General features: G+C 33.9%; 2 protein-coding genes across 2 annotated transcripts; one reads left to right on the top strand and one right to left on the bottom strand.

Moving 5' to 3' along the window:
• LOC106772166 (PHD finger protein ING1) lies at positions 1–4,515 on the top strand. Its single transcript, XM_014658379.2, has 7 exons — positions 1–118; positions 241–312; positions 2,040–2,227; positions 2,687–2,750; positions 2,905–3,010; positions 3,969–4,131; positions 4,217–4,515. The coding sequence occupies exons 1-7, from the start codon at positions 91–93 to the stop codon at positions 4,325–4,327; spliced, it is 732 nt and encodes a 243-aa protein (XP_014513865.1). The 5' UTR covers positions 1–90; the 3' UTR covers positions 4,328–4,515.
• Positions 4,516–4,829: 314 nt separating this feature from the next.
• LOC106772165 (chaperonin CPN60-2, mitochondrial) lies at positions 4,830–9,453 on the bottom strand. The gene is made up of 18 exons (XM_014658377.2): positions 9,231–9,453; positions 8,951–8,975; positions 8,675–8,806; positions 8,219–8,378; positions 7,914–8,089; positions 7,732–7,827; positions 7,440–7,544; positions 7,232–7,318; positions 7,060–7,149; positions 6,896–6,976; positions 6,744–6,812; positions 6,472–6,549; positions 6,262–6,357; positions 6,059–6,158; positions 5,877–5,980; positions 5,561–5,666; positions 5,374–5,452; positions 4,830–5,163 (listed from the first exon to the last, which is right to left on the bottom strand). The coding sequence occupies exons 1-18, from the start codon at positions 9,266–9,268 to the stop codon at positions 5,058–5,060; spliced, it is 1,728 nt and encodes a 575-aa protein (XP_014513863.1). The 5' UTR covers positions 9,269–9,453; the 3' UTR covers positions 4,830–5,057.
• Positions 9,454–11,434: the final 1,981 nt, after the last annotated feature.

The following is an 11,434-nucleotide window of genomic DNA, read 5'->3' as shown; positions in this document are numbered from 1 at the left end:
AAATTCAATTGGTACACTTTTATAATGTATTGTATTTTTTCATCTTAAATTAAAATTGAGTTTCCTTTCTGCGCTCTGCCGCAAACCCTAATGTCGTTCCTAGAGGAATTTCAAGCCAGTAATTCCTTCCCCTATTTATCGATTTCTCTCATACCTTTTGCATATTTGTATTTTTAGGGTTTAATTATGTGATTGTGCTTTCAATTTCGCATTATCAAACTATTTTGTTTTCTTCTGCAGATTTGGATTCGCTGCCTGTTATACTTCAAAAGAAGTATGCGTTGTTACGTGACTTAGATAAGAGCTTACAGGGTAATTGTAATTTTATAATTCCATTTATTTATTTACTTCTCCTGTATGATGGAAACATGCTTATTAAGAGTCTGTATTATTTTTCTTTAGTTTAATTTCAATGTGCTGTCAGTGAACAAAAATTCTATTCACAGTTAAACAATAAGAAATCAAATCATGCCAAAGACATGGTGAAGTACTTGTAAAAATCAATAAACATGTCATACACGATAATTGTGATTGAATGAGAGAGATAATATGACTATTTACTTTTTTTTATCCCATGATAACGAGTAAAAACTCTATTTTTATGCAATGTTATGTAGGTTAGTGACTGTTATATCATTCTATGTAGCGTGAGACTGGGTGCACTTTTCTATCAGAATGTGATTATAGAGGGACAATAATATAGAACCTAGTAGGGAAAGAGAGTGAAACTGAAAGACATAACTAGAAGTGGGGAAAAGATAACAATATAGAGAGGATATTAGGAAAGAGGGAGAAACAAAGAGATCAAACCATATGTCTAGCACGAAATATCTACCTTATTTGTAAGCAGTTATCAGACATAATTATATAATTTTCTTATTTATATTCTCATATCAATATCCCTCCCCAAAATGAAGATTCTTGTCCTCAAAGATTGTGCATTTCAAACATTGCGAATTGCTGCTGAAATTTGAATAGATGAACACATGTAGCCTCCTCATCAAGGAAACCACACTAGAGCACCAAATATTGTGATGACAAGATTTTGCTTCCTTCTCACATGTTTGTTGAGGATCTTTTCAGGAAGCATATACTATGCATGGCTGTAACTAGGCAACTGGAGATACCTTTTCCAGAGGGGTCTTGACATCATTTTTCATAAAGAGATGAAATGTTGTGTTTATTTGAGAGTTTTTGGAAAGATGTAAAGTAGGAAATGCTCAATTTACATTCAATCTGTATAGAATACAACAGTTTATGTTACTTACAGGCAGCTACCAAGTAGCTATGGACTAATAGTAGCTAACTAACATCATTTTGTTATTTATATTTAAATATCATATAATGGTTGAATTTCCCAAGAATTTGGATTGTCCTCCATACATCGTTGATTTCAGTAAATTGTGGTTGGTGGCCACCAGGATTCAAAATCTTGTTGTCGAGATCAATGTTGCACATTCTCTCTTGCAAAAGTAAGCGGGATACTAGGTTCATATCAGTCATTTGGTATAATATCCTTGCATAGACAAATCTGGGAGCATAGTTATTATTTGTAGATAGTAGCACATAGTGATTATAGGTGATTGTGGTAGCAGATAGTGTGACTATTATGAGGATTGTAGATACATCCTATTTTCAGGATGTTCAATCCTTAGCATGAGTGGCTATGTTAGAGACCATATACTGACTAAAGAAATAATAAAAAATATAATATATAAGTGGATGTAAACCTCAATTTACAAATTCATTTGTGAGGTTACATTAAGTCTAAAGTTCACTTTCTAGATTTAATATATGTTATATGTTCATTATCTTGCTAGTGATTACCCATAAATATGATTAGGTATTAGATATCAAAATAAAGGTACAGTGTACTATTTTTCATATTTGTGATAAATATCTGCAATGCCCATTCCTGAATTAAGAAAGGAAAAAGAAGAAAAACGTAGTTGTGTGTCTGTTTCTACTCTTATCATATCACATCTTCGCTCTTGTTTAAGGTTTCCACTCAACATAAGCATTGTGATGTGTGTAAACAGATATTCAAAGGCAAAATGAACAGCGTTGTGAACATGAAATTGAAGATATTAGGAGGGGAGTTAGGTCTGGAAACATTACACCTGATACTTCAGTTATTAGATTCTCTGATGAAGCGCTTGATGAGCAAAAGCATAGTATCAGGGTTGCTGATGAAAAAGTAGCCTTGGCTGTCCAGGCATATGATTTGGTAGTCCACATTTATCTTGTTATGTTCGTTTTTAAGACCTTCGGTAATGCTTGTCTTTGAATATATCTGCCTGGACTTTGATATTGCGTTGTTTTGCTAATACCTACTGTGATATAACTGGATCAAAAGATTGTATTTCGGCAACCCTGCTATCTGTATCTTGCTTCTTTACTAGTTTCTTTTTTCTTCTGGGTTGTCAATAACTTTAGTTACACTCAGGTGTTTATTGTCTGTGAAACAGTTATACAAACATGGTTCTTGTATATTATTTTCCTTTTATTACACACTTCATTTGGCTTAACCTCTTGGGAGTTGGGTAAGGAGTTATATGTCCAAGTATTATTATGGTTTGGTAAGAGAAATCCAGTTTAGGAATAGATATTGGGATAAATTTACTGTGAAGTTAATGAAAACTGGTTTCATGAATTTAGTGATTACATATTCATCATTTTGTTGCAGGTAGATACACACATACAACAACTTGATCAGTATCTTAAAAAGTTTGATGAGGATCTTCGGCGTGGTACTGCACTTCCTAACTTTTCTGTGCAGCTCATAATATGCAGTGTAAATGTTGTTAATAGTCTTCTTTATGTGGTATAGTTGAAGTGTATGGTATTTGATAACAAACTAATTCTATTTGTGAATAAAACCTAATTTTATATGATTAATGACAGAAAGAGAAAATGCTGCAATAACTGGAGTGGCTGCTTCAGGTCCAGAGGGTAATACAAAATCTGGAAGGGGCAATGAAAGTGGGACTGGTAGAGGAGGGCGAAAAAAGTATGTAACTCTTCTAAAATCATTTTAATCGATTTTGTAATAGCTTTTAACTTATCCTTTATGCTTTTTGACTGTCAAACATGCATTTCCTAAATAAGGAATCCTGCCTTTATGGTACTGTTAGGTGCTGAACTCCTGAATTACTTCTTGAGTACAAATGCGGGATTTCCAGCTAACAATATCATACCTCAGTTCCCTCTAAATTCTGTACCCAAATTAATATAAAGTAACTTATAACTGTCACGTGACCCACGTCATAATAACCTGCCTAATCCAAAATTAATGCAAAAATAACTTCATATTACATATTATAAGTGCCTGAATCAGATTTGGTCCTATCAATGCCTCCCGGTAAACCACCTTGTCCTCAATGCCTAAAATAAGGTTATTCCTTGCTGATCAGCACCGAATTTGGTTTCATCAATTCAAGACCTTTGAATTATCTTTCTCCCCCTAAAGTAAGTGCTGTTCCTTTTAGAACACCTCAAAAGATCCCAAATGGCTTGCCAATGGCAACATTGAAAACAATAACCTTCTTCCCTTTTTTGAACATACTCTTGACGAGGAAAATGCTTACTGCCATGATACTAAACATCTTTTTTTCTTAATTATTAGCAACAGAGCCTGTACCTGCACCCAGTCTCTACTTTGCGCTTGGTGAAGAATAGAATGTTGTTACTTGAATTCAATTTGTAATCTACTTATTCTGTTCAAAACCCTTGAAGTGAAAAGTTTGGAAGCCAAATTTCTTTTTATAATTCCTACTGACTAACTTCGTTAACAGCATTACTCTCAAAACAGCATTATCCTTAAAACATTTAATATATAAGCTTATGAAATGAGGAAGTGGTATTCATATATAATTTTAGCTTTCTCTTTTTTGTTCTCCTGTTTTCCCATTATGAAGAGCTTACAAAAAGAGTTACAAGGTGATACATATTTTGAATTAACTCTCCAGAACACGCCAAACCACATTGGTCACTGCGGCGGCAACAGAAGCACAAACCACAGCAAAGCCAACTGGCATGGATTTAGATTTACCTGTTGATCCAAATGAACCCACATACTGCTTTTGTAATCAAGTTAGCTATGGAGCGATGGTTGCATGTGATAACCCCAACGTAGGTGTTTGTTTTCCCCGTATACATTTTTTGCCCATTTTACCTACATTGCTTACATATTTCCTTGATCTGTTCAAATTTACAGTGCAAAATAGAGTGGTTCCATTTTGGTTGTGTTGGTCTGAAAGAGCAACCAAAAGGAAAATGGTACTGTTCAAATTGCGCAGCAACCAAAAATCGTCGTAGAGGCAAATGAGGCTGAAAGAAGAATAAGAATAATCTTAAAAAATGAACGTGTATATCTAAATATCTCTAGAAGGATGTTATTTATTATTTGGGAAACTTTGAAAGTTAATTTCCAACGACTTATGTATGTATGATGTATGTTCTTGTATGAAGAATTAATTGGTTTGCACACATTTCAGAGCTATCTCTGTTCCTTTATTGTTCTTCCCCAGGTCTTGAATTCTGCTAATGATAAAATCCAAACTAAACGAGAATAAACCAAATCATGATCATCAGGAGACAATTAAAGTGAAAACAGCAACGAGATGGGAAGAAACTCGGGGTTCTACTTTTCGTTAAGACGACCGTGGAGTATTTTAAATATAAACTGATTCATCGAGGTACTTATTAATTATGTCAAATCGTTGCATAGTAAAAACTACTGGGTAGGCTATATGATACGTCCAGGTACTTATGACTATTTCTTCCAGTTTAGGATGTTTGTGCTAAATATGATTGGATGATCAAGAATGCCTTAAACGGACAACGTTCCCGGAACAATACCTTGATTTAGGGGGTAAAAAATTGTTCCAAATGTCTTATAATTTGAATTTCAATTATTGTAGTTAACTTTTACCTACATCTCGTTCTCTCACTATGATTACAGTGATGCCTTCACAAATAATTCAACTAAAAAAGGTTGTAAGTGTGGTTCAGCACCAATTCTTGTCTTGAGGTGCAACCAAATCAATCGAAGCCGGTTAGTAATCCATGCCACCCATTCCACCAGCCATAGCAGGAGTATCTTTATCATCCTTAGGAAGTTCAGACACGACAGCTTCAGTTGTTGTCATCAAAGATGATACACTGCAGAAAAAGGGTCATAAGCATTATGCAATCTACATAATAACAAAAAAGAGGTACAGCTGGTGAGGCTATTATAGATCGCATAACACCATTATTAAAAACCCAGAGTAGAAATCTTCTATATATCTAGAAGGCCCGGTTATAACCGAGTACATCACAAACAAATAGTTAAATGCATCAATATCTACATAAAATTACAGAATGTCCTACCTTGCTGCATCAACCAAGGCTGTCCTAATCACCTTCAATGGGTCAATGATTCCGGATTTAACCATATCCACATACTCACCTAATTACGGAAAAGAAAAACAAAAATAAAAATACAACAGCAAAATCAGTTTCTCTTCTGACGAGGATGAAAACACAACCACGGAAAATGAAATAAAAGAACACTAACCCTTGGCAGCATCATATCCTAGATCATGATCGTCTTGTTCCAATAGTTTGCCAACAACAACCGCACCCTCAACTCCCGCATTTGATGCAATTGTGAGCACAGGTGTCTGCATTATATTTGGGGACAAGCAATATAGAATGATAAACCATACTAGCAACTTCAGATATAAGCAATATAGATCTTAGGAATATCAATCATGTAGTATAATGAACATCAGGATGAGAAAAACAAAAACCTTTGATCAAGTTTTGCTTGCACAAGTGTCAGTATAAAAAATGTAATATGGAGGAGCAGAAGAGCAATTCAGAAAACAGACCTTTAAAGCGTTTTGGATAATCTGGACACCAATCTTCTGATCAAAGTTAGCAGTTTGAAGTTTATCCAACTCTTTTGATGCATATAGAAGAGCAACACCACCACCTAAAATACCAGAACAAAATGAGGTCAGATTTGATTTGTGATTGTAAAACTAATAAACTGTATGCACTGATATTTTACCAGGTACTATGCCCTCTTCAACAGCAGCCTTAGTTGCATTCAAGGCATCTGTCACTCTATCCTTCTTTTCACCAACTTCGGCTTCGCTGGCTCCTCCAATCTGTAGAGAGGTATTTTTCAAATGTAACTTTTGTCGTTGTAGAACCTCAGTGGGACTTTCACCCCAGACAAACCATTATACAAGATGACTTAAGTAGGTATACCTTGAGCACTGCAACACCACCAGAAAGCTTGGCCAATCTTTCCTGTAACTTTTCCTTGTCATAATCTGAGGTGCTATTTTCAATTGCTGACCTAATCTGTTTATAAAAAGTCATAACAAACAAGTCAGATGTGACATTAAACCTGACATGTCGACTGGACGAATACATGTATAATGGCAAAACCAAATCTATTGATCAACTCAGTCAAACCTGTTCGCATCTTTCTTCAATTGATTTCTTGTCACCAGCTCCATCAAGAATGACAGTGTCATCCTTAGAAATTGTTATCTGCAACAATGAGAACCTAAGTGAGTTGCCCTATGTACTTCCATCATAAGAACAGAGAACACAACAAAACTATACACCAATATCAAACAAGAGAGTTGCTAAAGGAAATTCAATATCCTCAATCAGAACCAGTAAACAATATCAAAAGTTCTACGGTAAATTCAAATGTTTTACAAATAAAGCTAAATTCTTACTTTTTTGCAAGTGCCAAGCATATCCAAATCCACTTTTTCAAGCTTCAAGCCAAGTTCTTCAGTGATAAGCTATTGGGATACAGAAAAGGTATCATTAATAAGTCAACAAAATAAGATTCAATGCAGCAGTAACCTCAAAACAGTAAACTTACTGCTCCTCCTGTTAGAACTGCAAGATCTTGAAGTGCGGACTTCCTATTTTCACCAAAACCAGGGGCTTTAATAGCACATACCTACAAGCAAAGCTTCATATATCAACTCCACAAAACTAACAATCCAAATTTTAGGAACCTACAGCCAAGCAGGCAATACAAACCTTAATTCCAGCACGAAGCTTATTTAGAATAAGTGTTGCAAGTGCATCACTTTCAACATCTTCAGCAACAATTAACAATGGTCTTTGTCTCTAGAAATGGGAGTAGGTGTCAGTCAGCCAATATCAATATTTTAAAAATCAGATGCAAAAGAAAGTGAATGATACTTCTCACCTTCAAAGCTAACTCTAAAACTTTAACTACAGCATTTATACTTGAGATTTTCTTCTCGTGGATTAGAATGAGAGGATCCTCAAGTTCCTGTAGGCACAAGACATGCATGGTAAGTATATAAAACAAACAAAGATTCATGAGCAAGGGATTTCAAAGATTGCTATAAATAGTCCAATGCTGTGAAGTACATAGATAAGAAAGAACATACACATTTCTGGTTCTTATCATTTGTTATAAAATAAGGAGATATGTAGCCCCTGTCAAGCTTCATTCCTTCAACAACTTCCAACTCATTATATAAAGTTTTGCCATCCTGAAATAGTTCCATGATCAAGGCTTGTAAGCTACAAATATAAAAGGAGTAAAAATTCAAAACTAAACAACCCTCATGCTTATTTCCACAGAGAAAAGTAAAACAGCAAAAATAAAAATAAAAATCTTTCCACAAGTAAAACGGACATATAAAAACCAATAAATAGCATGATCAGATCAAAACTTACTGAAATTGTGATGACTCCCTCTTTGCCAACTTTCTCCATAGCTTTGGCAATCAGCTCACCTATTTCTCGTTCTCCATTAGCAGATATTGTCCCAACCTGTCAATTGAAATTCAAATCTTAAGTCCATGTTAGTGTCTCCTGCAATGTGCAATGAAAGATTCTAACAAAGTGGTTCCACAAACCTGTGCTATTTCTTCAGATGTGCTAATCATCCGAGCTCTGCTTTTCAAGTTTGTTACAACAGTGTCAACAGCCATACTTATACCACGCCTCAGGTCCATTGCATTCATTCCAGCTGCAACTGATTTGCAGCCTTCAGTAAATATGGCTCTTGTAAGGACCGTGGCACATGTGGTTCCTTCAAAACAATTAAAATCCTCCCTCATTATTCAGTCATGGTAAAATTGAAATTACTAAATAATAAAAGCGTGCTAAATATCAGTGTACAGATTTCTAGCATCATAAGATGCTAGATATATCAGCTTACCATCACCAGCCACATCATTAGTAGCATTAGCAACCTGCTTTACGAGACTGGCACCAACATTCTTAACTTTATCATTGAATTCAATGCTCTTTGCAACAGTTACTCCATCTTTAGTTACTTTAGGGCCACCAAAACTTTGCTCAATTACCACATTACGCCCCTTAAAGAGAATAAACTCAACATTAATCAACTATTGAACAATAGCAATACCTCAAAACAGACTAGCATTAATATCGTTCATTCTTTTGTCAAATAGTGGTTTTGTCCCTCGAAAGCAAAAAGTTGACTTCATAAACAAATGAGATTGCAGCCACAATCATACAGAAGTTACATTCCTTCTACACTTACCCCTTACTCTAACTCCTTCACAATCAATAACTCTCCCCCATATAACATCAACAATGAATGTAAGAAAACAACAAACTCAAGAAGCAAACAAACAATCCACTTGGTTACCTTGGGACCCATGGTTACTTTGACAGCATCTGCAAGCTCTTCAACACCCTTAAGCATCAGAGCCCGAGCCTCCACACCAAATTTAATGTCCTTAGCCGCATAATTTCGGCTCCAGCTCAACGTACTCCCAACCTAAATCATGCAGCAAAAGAAAACAGACAAAAAAAGGAACAAAGACTAAGGTTGACCCACACAAATCTCCAAAAATAAAATCTCATTCTCAAATGCCAACGTTACAATACTAAAAAGAGTGTCATTAAATCATTAGAGTTCCACCTGTTTGCTGCCACTCCTAGCAATCCTGCAACCAAAGAAACAGCAATTCAAAGTCAAAACAAAAACCCCATCAATCCCAATCGGGTGCTAGCCTCCAAACCCACAACGTAGCACCCAACATGTAAGAATCAAACACATAATACCCAATGAGATAATAACCAAAAAATCAAATTTTGATTCATTTTGCAAAAAATTCTGTTACCCAAAGGAACAATTTGACTTCCACACAACACAGGAATAAAAGAGAACAAACAAAAGCAACAGTGGATGGGAGGGTGACCTTGCTTTGGAGGCGAGGCTAGAAGCAAAACGATACATGATGCGAATATGAAAAATGAAGAGAGAAAGTAAAAAAAATGCAGAAATGGAGCACCAAGTGCAGAGGCAAAGTTTTAAATGGAGAGAGTGTGCGTGGGGTTTATGAAAAGAAAGAGAAGGGTCTGGAAGAAGCGGCTTCGTCTACTAGGGTTTAAGCCACCACCCCACACCACGTTCAGAGTTCATGAAATTTTTATTTTGAATAATTAAATTGAAATATTTAAAAAATAAATAAAAACTAGAGTTTGTAAGTTTGCATCCACGAAACACATGTTAGTTATTTTTTATATTAATTTCAAAGTATATTAATAAAAATTATAATAATATTTAAAATGTTGATTTTGAAAATATTTAATATATAAATTATTTTTCAACTTTTCTCTTTAAATAATATTGATAAAAAAAATATACGTGATCGTAGAATTCAATACCAACTTGAATAAATATGAAAAATGAAGTTGGTGTCAAACTCATTTTCCATTAAAAGAAAATTTATAAAATATAGAGACTGAAATATATTGATCGCCTCTTTTTTAAAACAAAAGAAATATTTCTCTTTTATTTTAATACATAACGTATTAAAGTGAAAAGTAAATTAAATTATAAATAAAAGATGAAATATAATTTTAATTTCTTGAGTTATCTCATTATTGTTTAACATGATTGCAAAATTTTTGCAAAAAGTTTGTTTATAATAGATTGTATATTGTTGTAGTGTGTAGGGTCATTCAGTCACTCAGAGAAATATAGAAATTGGTTTTATAGTATTCTACGGTCTTCAAGTTTTAATGTTAAGATTTATGTTTATTTTAACTTTAGGGGATAATACAAGTGAAAGGTGTTCTAATGTTAAAATTAGTTCAAATTAATCATAATTAATTTGAACTAATTTTAATGTTAAGATAATAAATGCATAACTAATCTCCTGAGGATGTTTTTATAGTTTTTTTAATGGGTTTTTATTTATGGTTTGTCTAATTAAGATTAAAAATATTTAAACCTGATTATTAAACATATTGTGTTAGGATTGGCAAAGAAAAAAACTAGTGTTCACAGAGTATTCGCACTGTTACGGGAGATCAGGAGATTGGTACGTGCAAATAATATGTACCTATGGATAGTGTGTAATTTAGTATCCATTTATTATCACATTGGGTTTAGGTATCATGTTATTTGTATCTACGGGTATCCGTTATTCGTAAATAAACTGAAATTACCTCATTGTCCTTAGGTTTAAGTTGGTGTGTATTTTATTTTCTCTTGCCTGTGTGGCTATTGTGAACTATATACACTTACGAAACAAAGAGATCTAGACACACGGTTGGTCAATAATGGTAATTTATATTCTTTTTCAACTATCTCTATTGGAAGTCCGACATCGACTAAAGATAAGGCCAGATTATAATATATAAGTGAGGTGCATACCTCACCTTACAAGGCGGTTTTGTGGGATTGAGTTAGGCTTAAACTCACTTTCTAATAATCTCTTTTCCTTTTTTCTAATTTCTTTTTGTTCTTTGTTTTTTCCAAATGGTGTTTGAGTGGGTAGGTAAGAATTGTTCATGGTTAGTGTTTGTGACGAATCATTTGTTTCCCATGACTATGAGTATCTTCATGAGATAAAGGTAATTTTGATTTCATCACATTAACAAGCTCTTAGTTTTGTCTTTGAGAGTTTCATTTATCTCAATTTTAAATTTGATATTTTTTCTCAGATGTATAAAAAAAAGGAGACTAATAGTTGATTACATTGAGAAAGTTCAGAAGTTAGTTACACCAACCATGAGAACAATCTGGGTGGATTGGTTAGTAGAAGAGGGTGAGAAGTACAAACTTCTCCTGGACATTGATAGATTTTTGTTAGGAATTCCGTTGATCGGGAATTCACTCTTTATCTATGTGTTTCCTACATTGATAGATTTTTGGTAGTTAATCCTCTTACTAAAGTAAGACTTCAATTGCTCGGTGTTTCCTCCATGCTCTTTGATATCTTTTTTTCTGAAAGTTGTTTAATATTTGTTTTTTAACTTGTTTAAAATTTAAATTATATATGTAGCAAACATATTAAATTGTTCTCTTTAACTAACAATTCAATTTACACCTTATTTAAAAATTCTTAAAGTAACTTTGTTAGGATTGAAAAAAATTTATAGATTTTTTTTATAT

This window comes from Vigna radiata, chromosome 8 (assembly GCF_000741045.1).
Source record: "Vigna radiata var. radiata cultivar VC1973A chromosome 8, Vradiata_ver6, whole genome shotgun sequence".
Classification (NCBI taxonomy): Eukaryota; Viridiplantae; Streptophyta; class Magnoliopsida; order Fabales; family Fabaceae; genus Vigna; species Vigna radiata.
This window is presented reverse-complemented; position numbering and strand designations above follow the sequence as displayed.

Excerpts from the sequence above, each read along its gene's own strand:
- LOC106772165 (XM_014658377.2), bottom strand. The coding sequence starts at position 9,268 with ATGTATCGTTTTGCTTCTAGCCTCGCCTCCAAAGCAAG. Across the intron at positions 8,807-8,950 it reads CTAGGAGTGGCAGCAAACAG|GTTGGGAGTACGTTGAGCTG; the intron begins GTGGAACTCTAA and ends TGCATGATTTAG. Across the intron at positions 7,545-7,731 it reads AGGGAGTCATCACAATTTCA|GATGGCAAAACTTTATATAA; the intron begins GTAAGTTTTGAT and ends GAACTATTTCAG.
- LOC106772166 (XM_014658379.2), top strand. The coding sequence starts at position 91 with ATGTCGTTCCTAGAGGAATTTCAAGCCA. Across the intron at positions 2,751-2,904 it reads TGATGAGGATCTTCGGCGTG|AAAGAGAAAATGCTGCAATA; the intron begins GTACTGCACTTC and ends GATTAATGACAG. Across the intron at positions 4,132-4,216 it reads TTGCATGTGATAACCCCAAC|TGCAAAATAGAGTGGTTCCA; the intron begins GTAGGTGTTTGT and ends TCAAATTTACAG.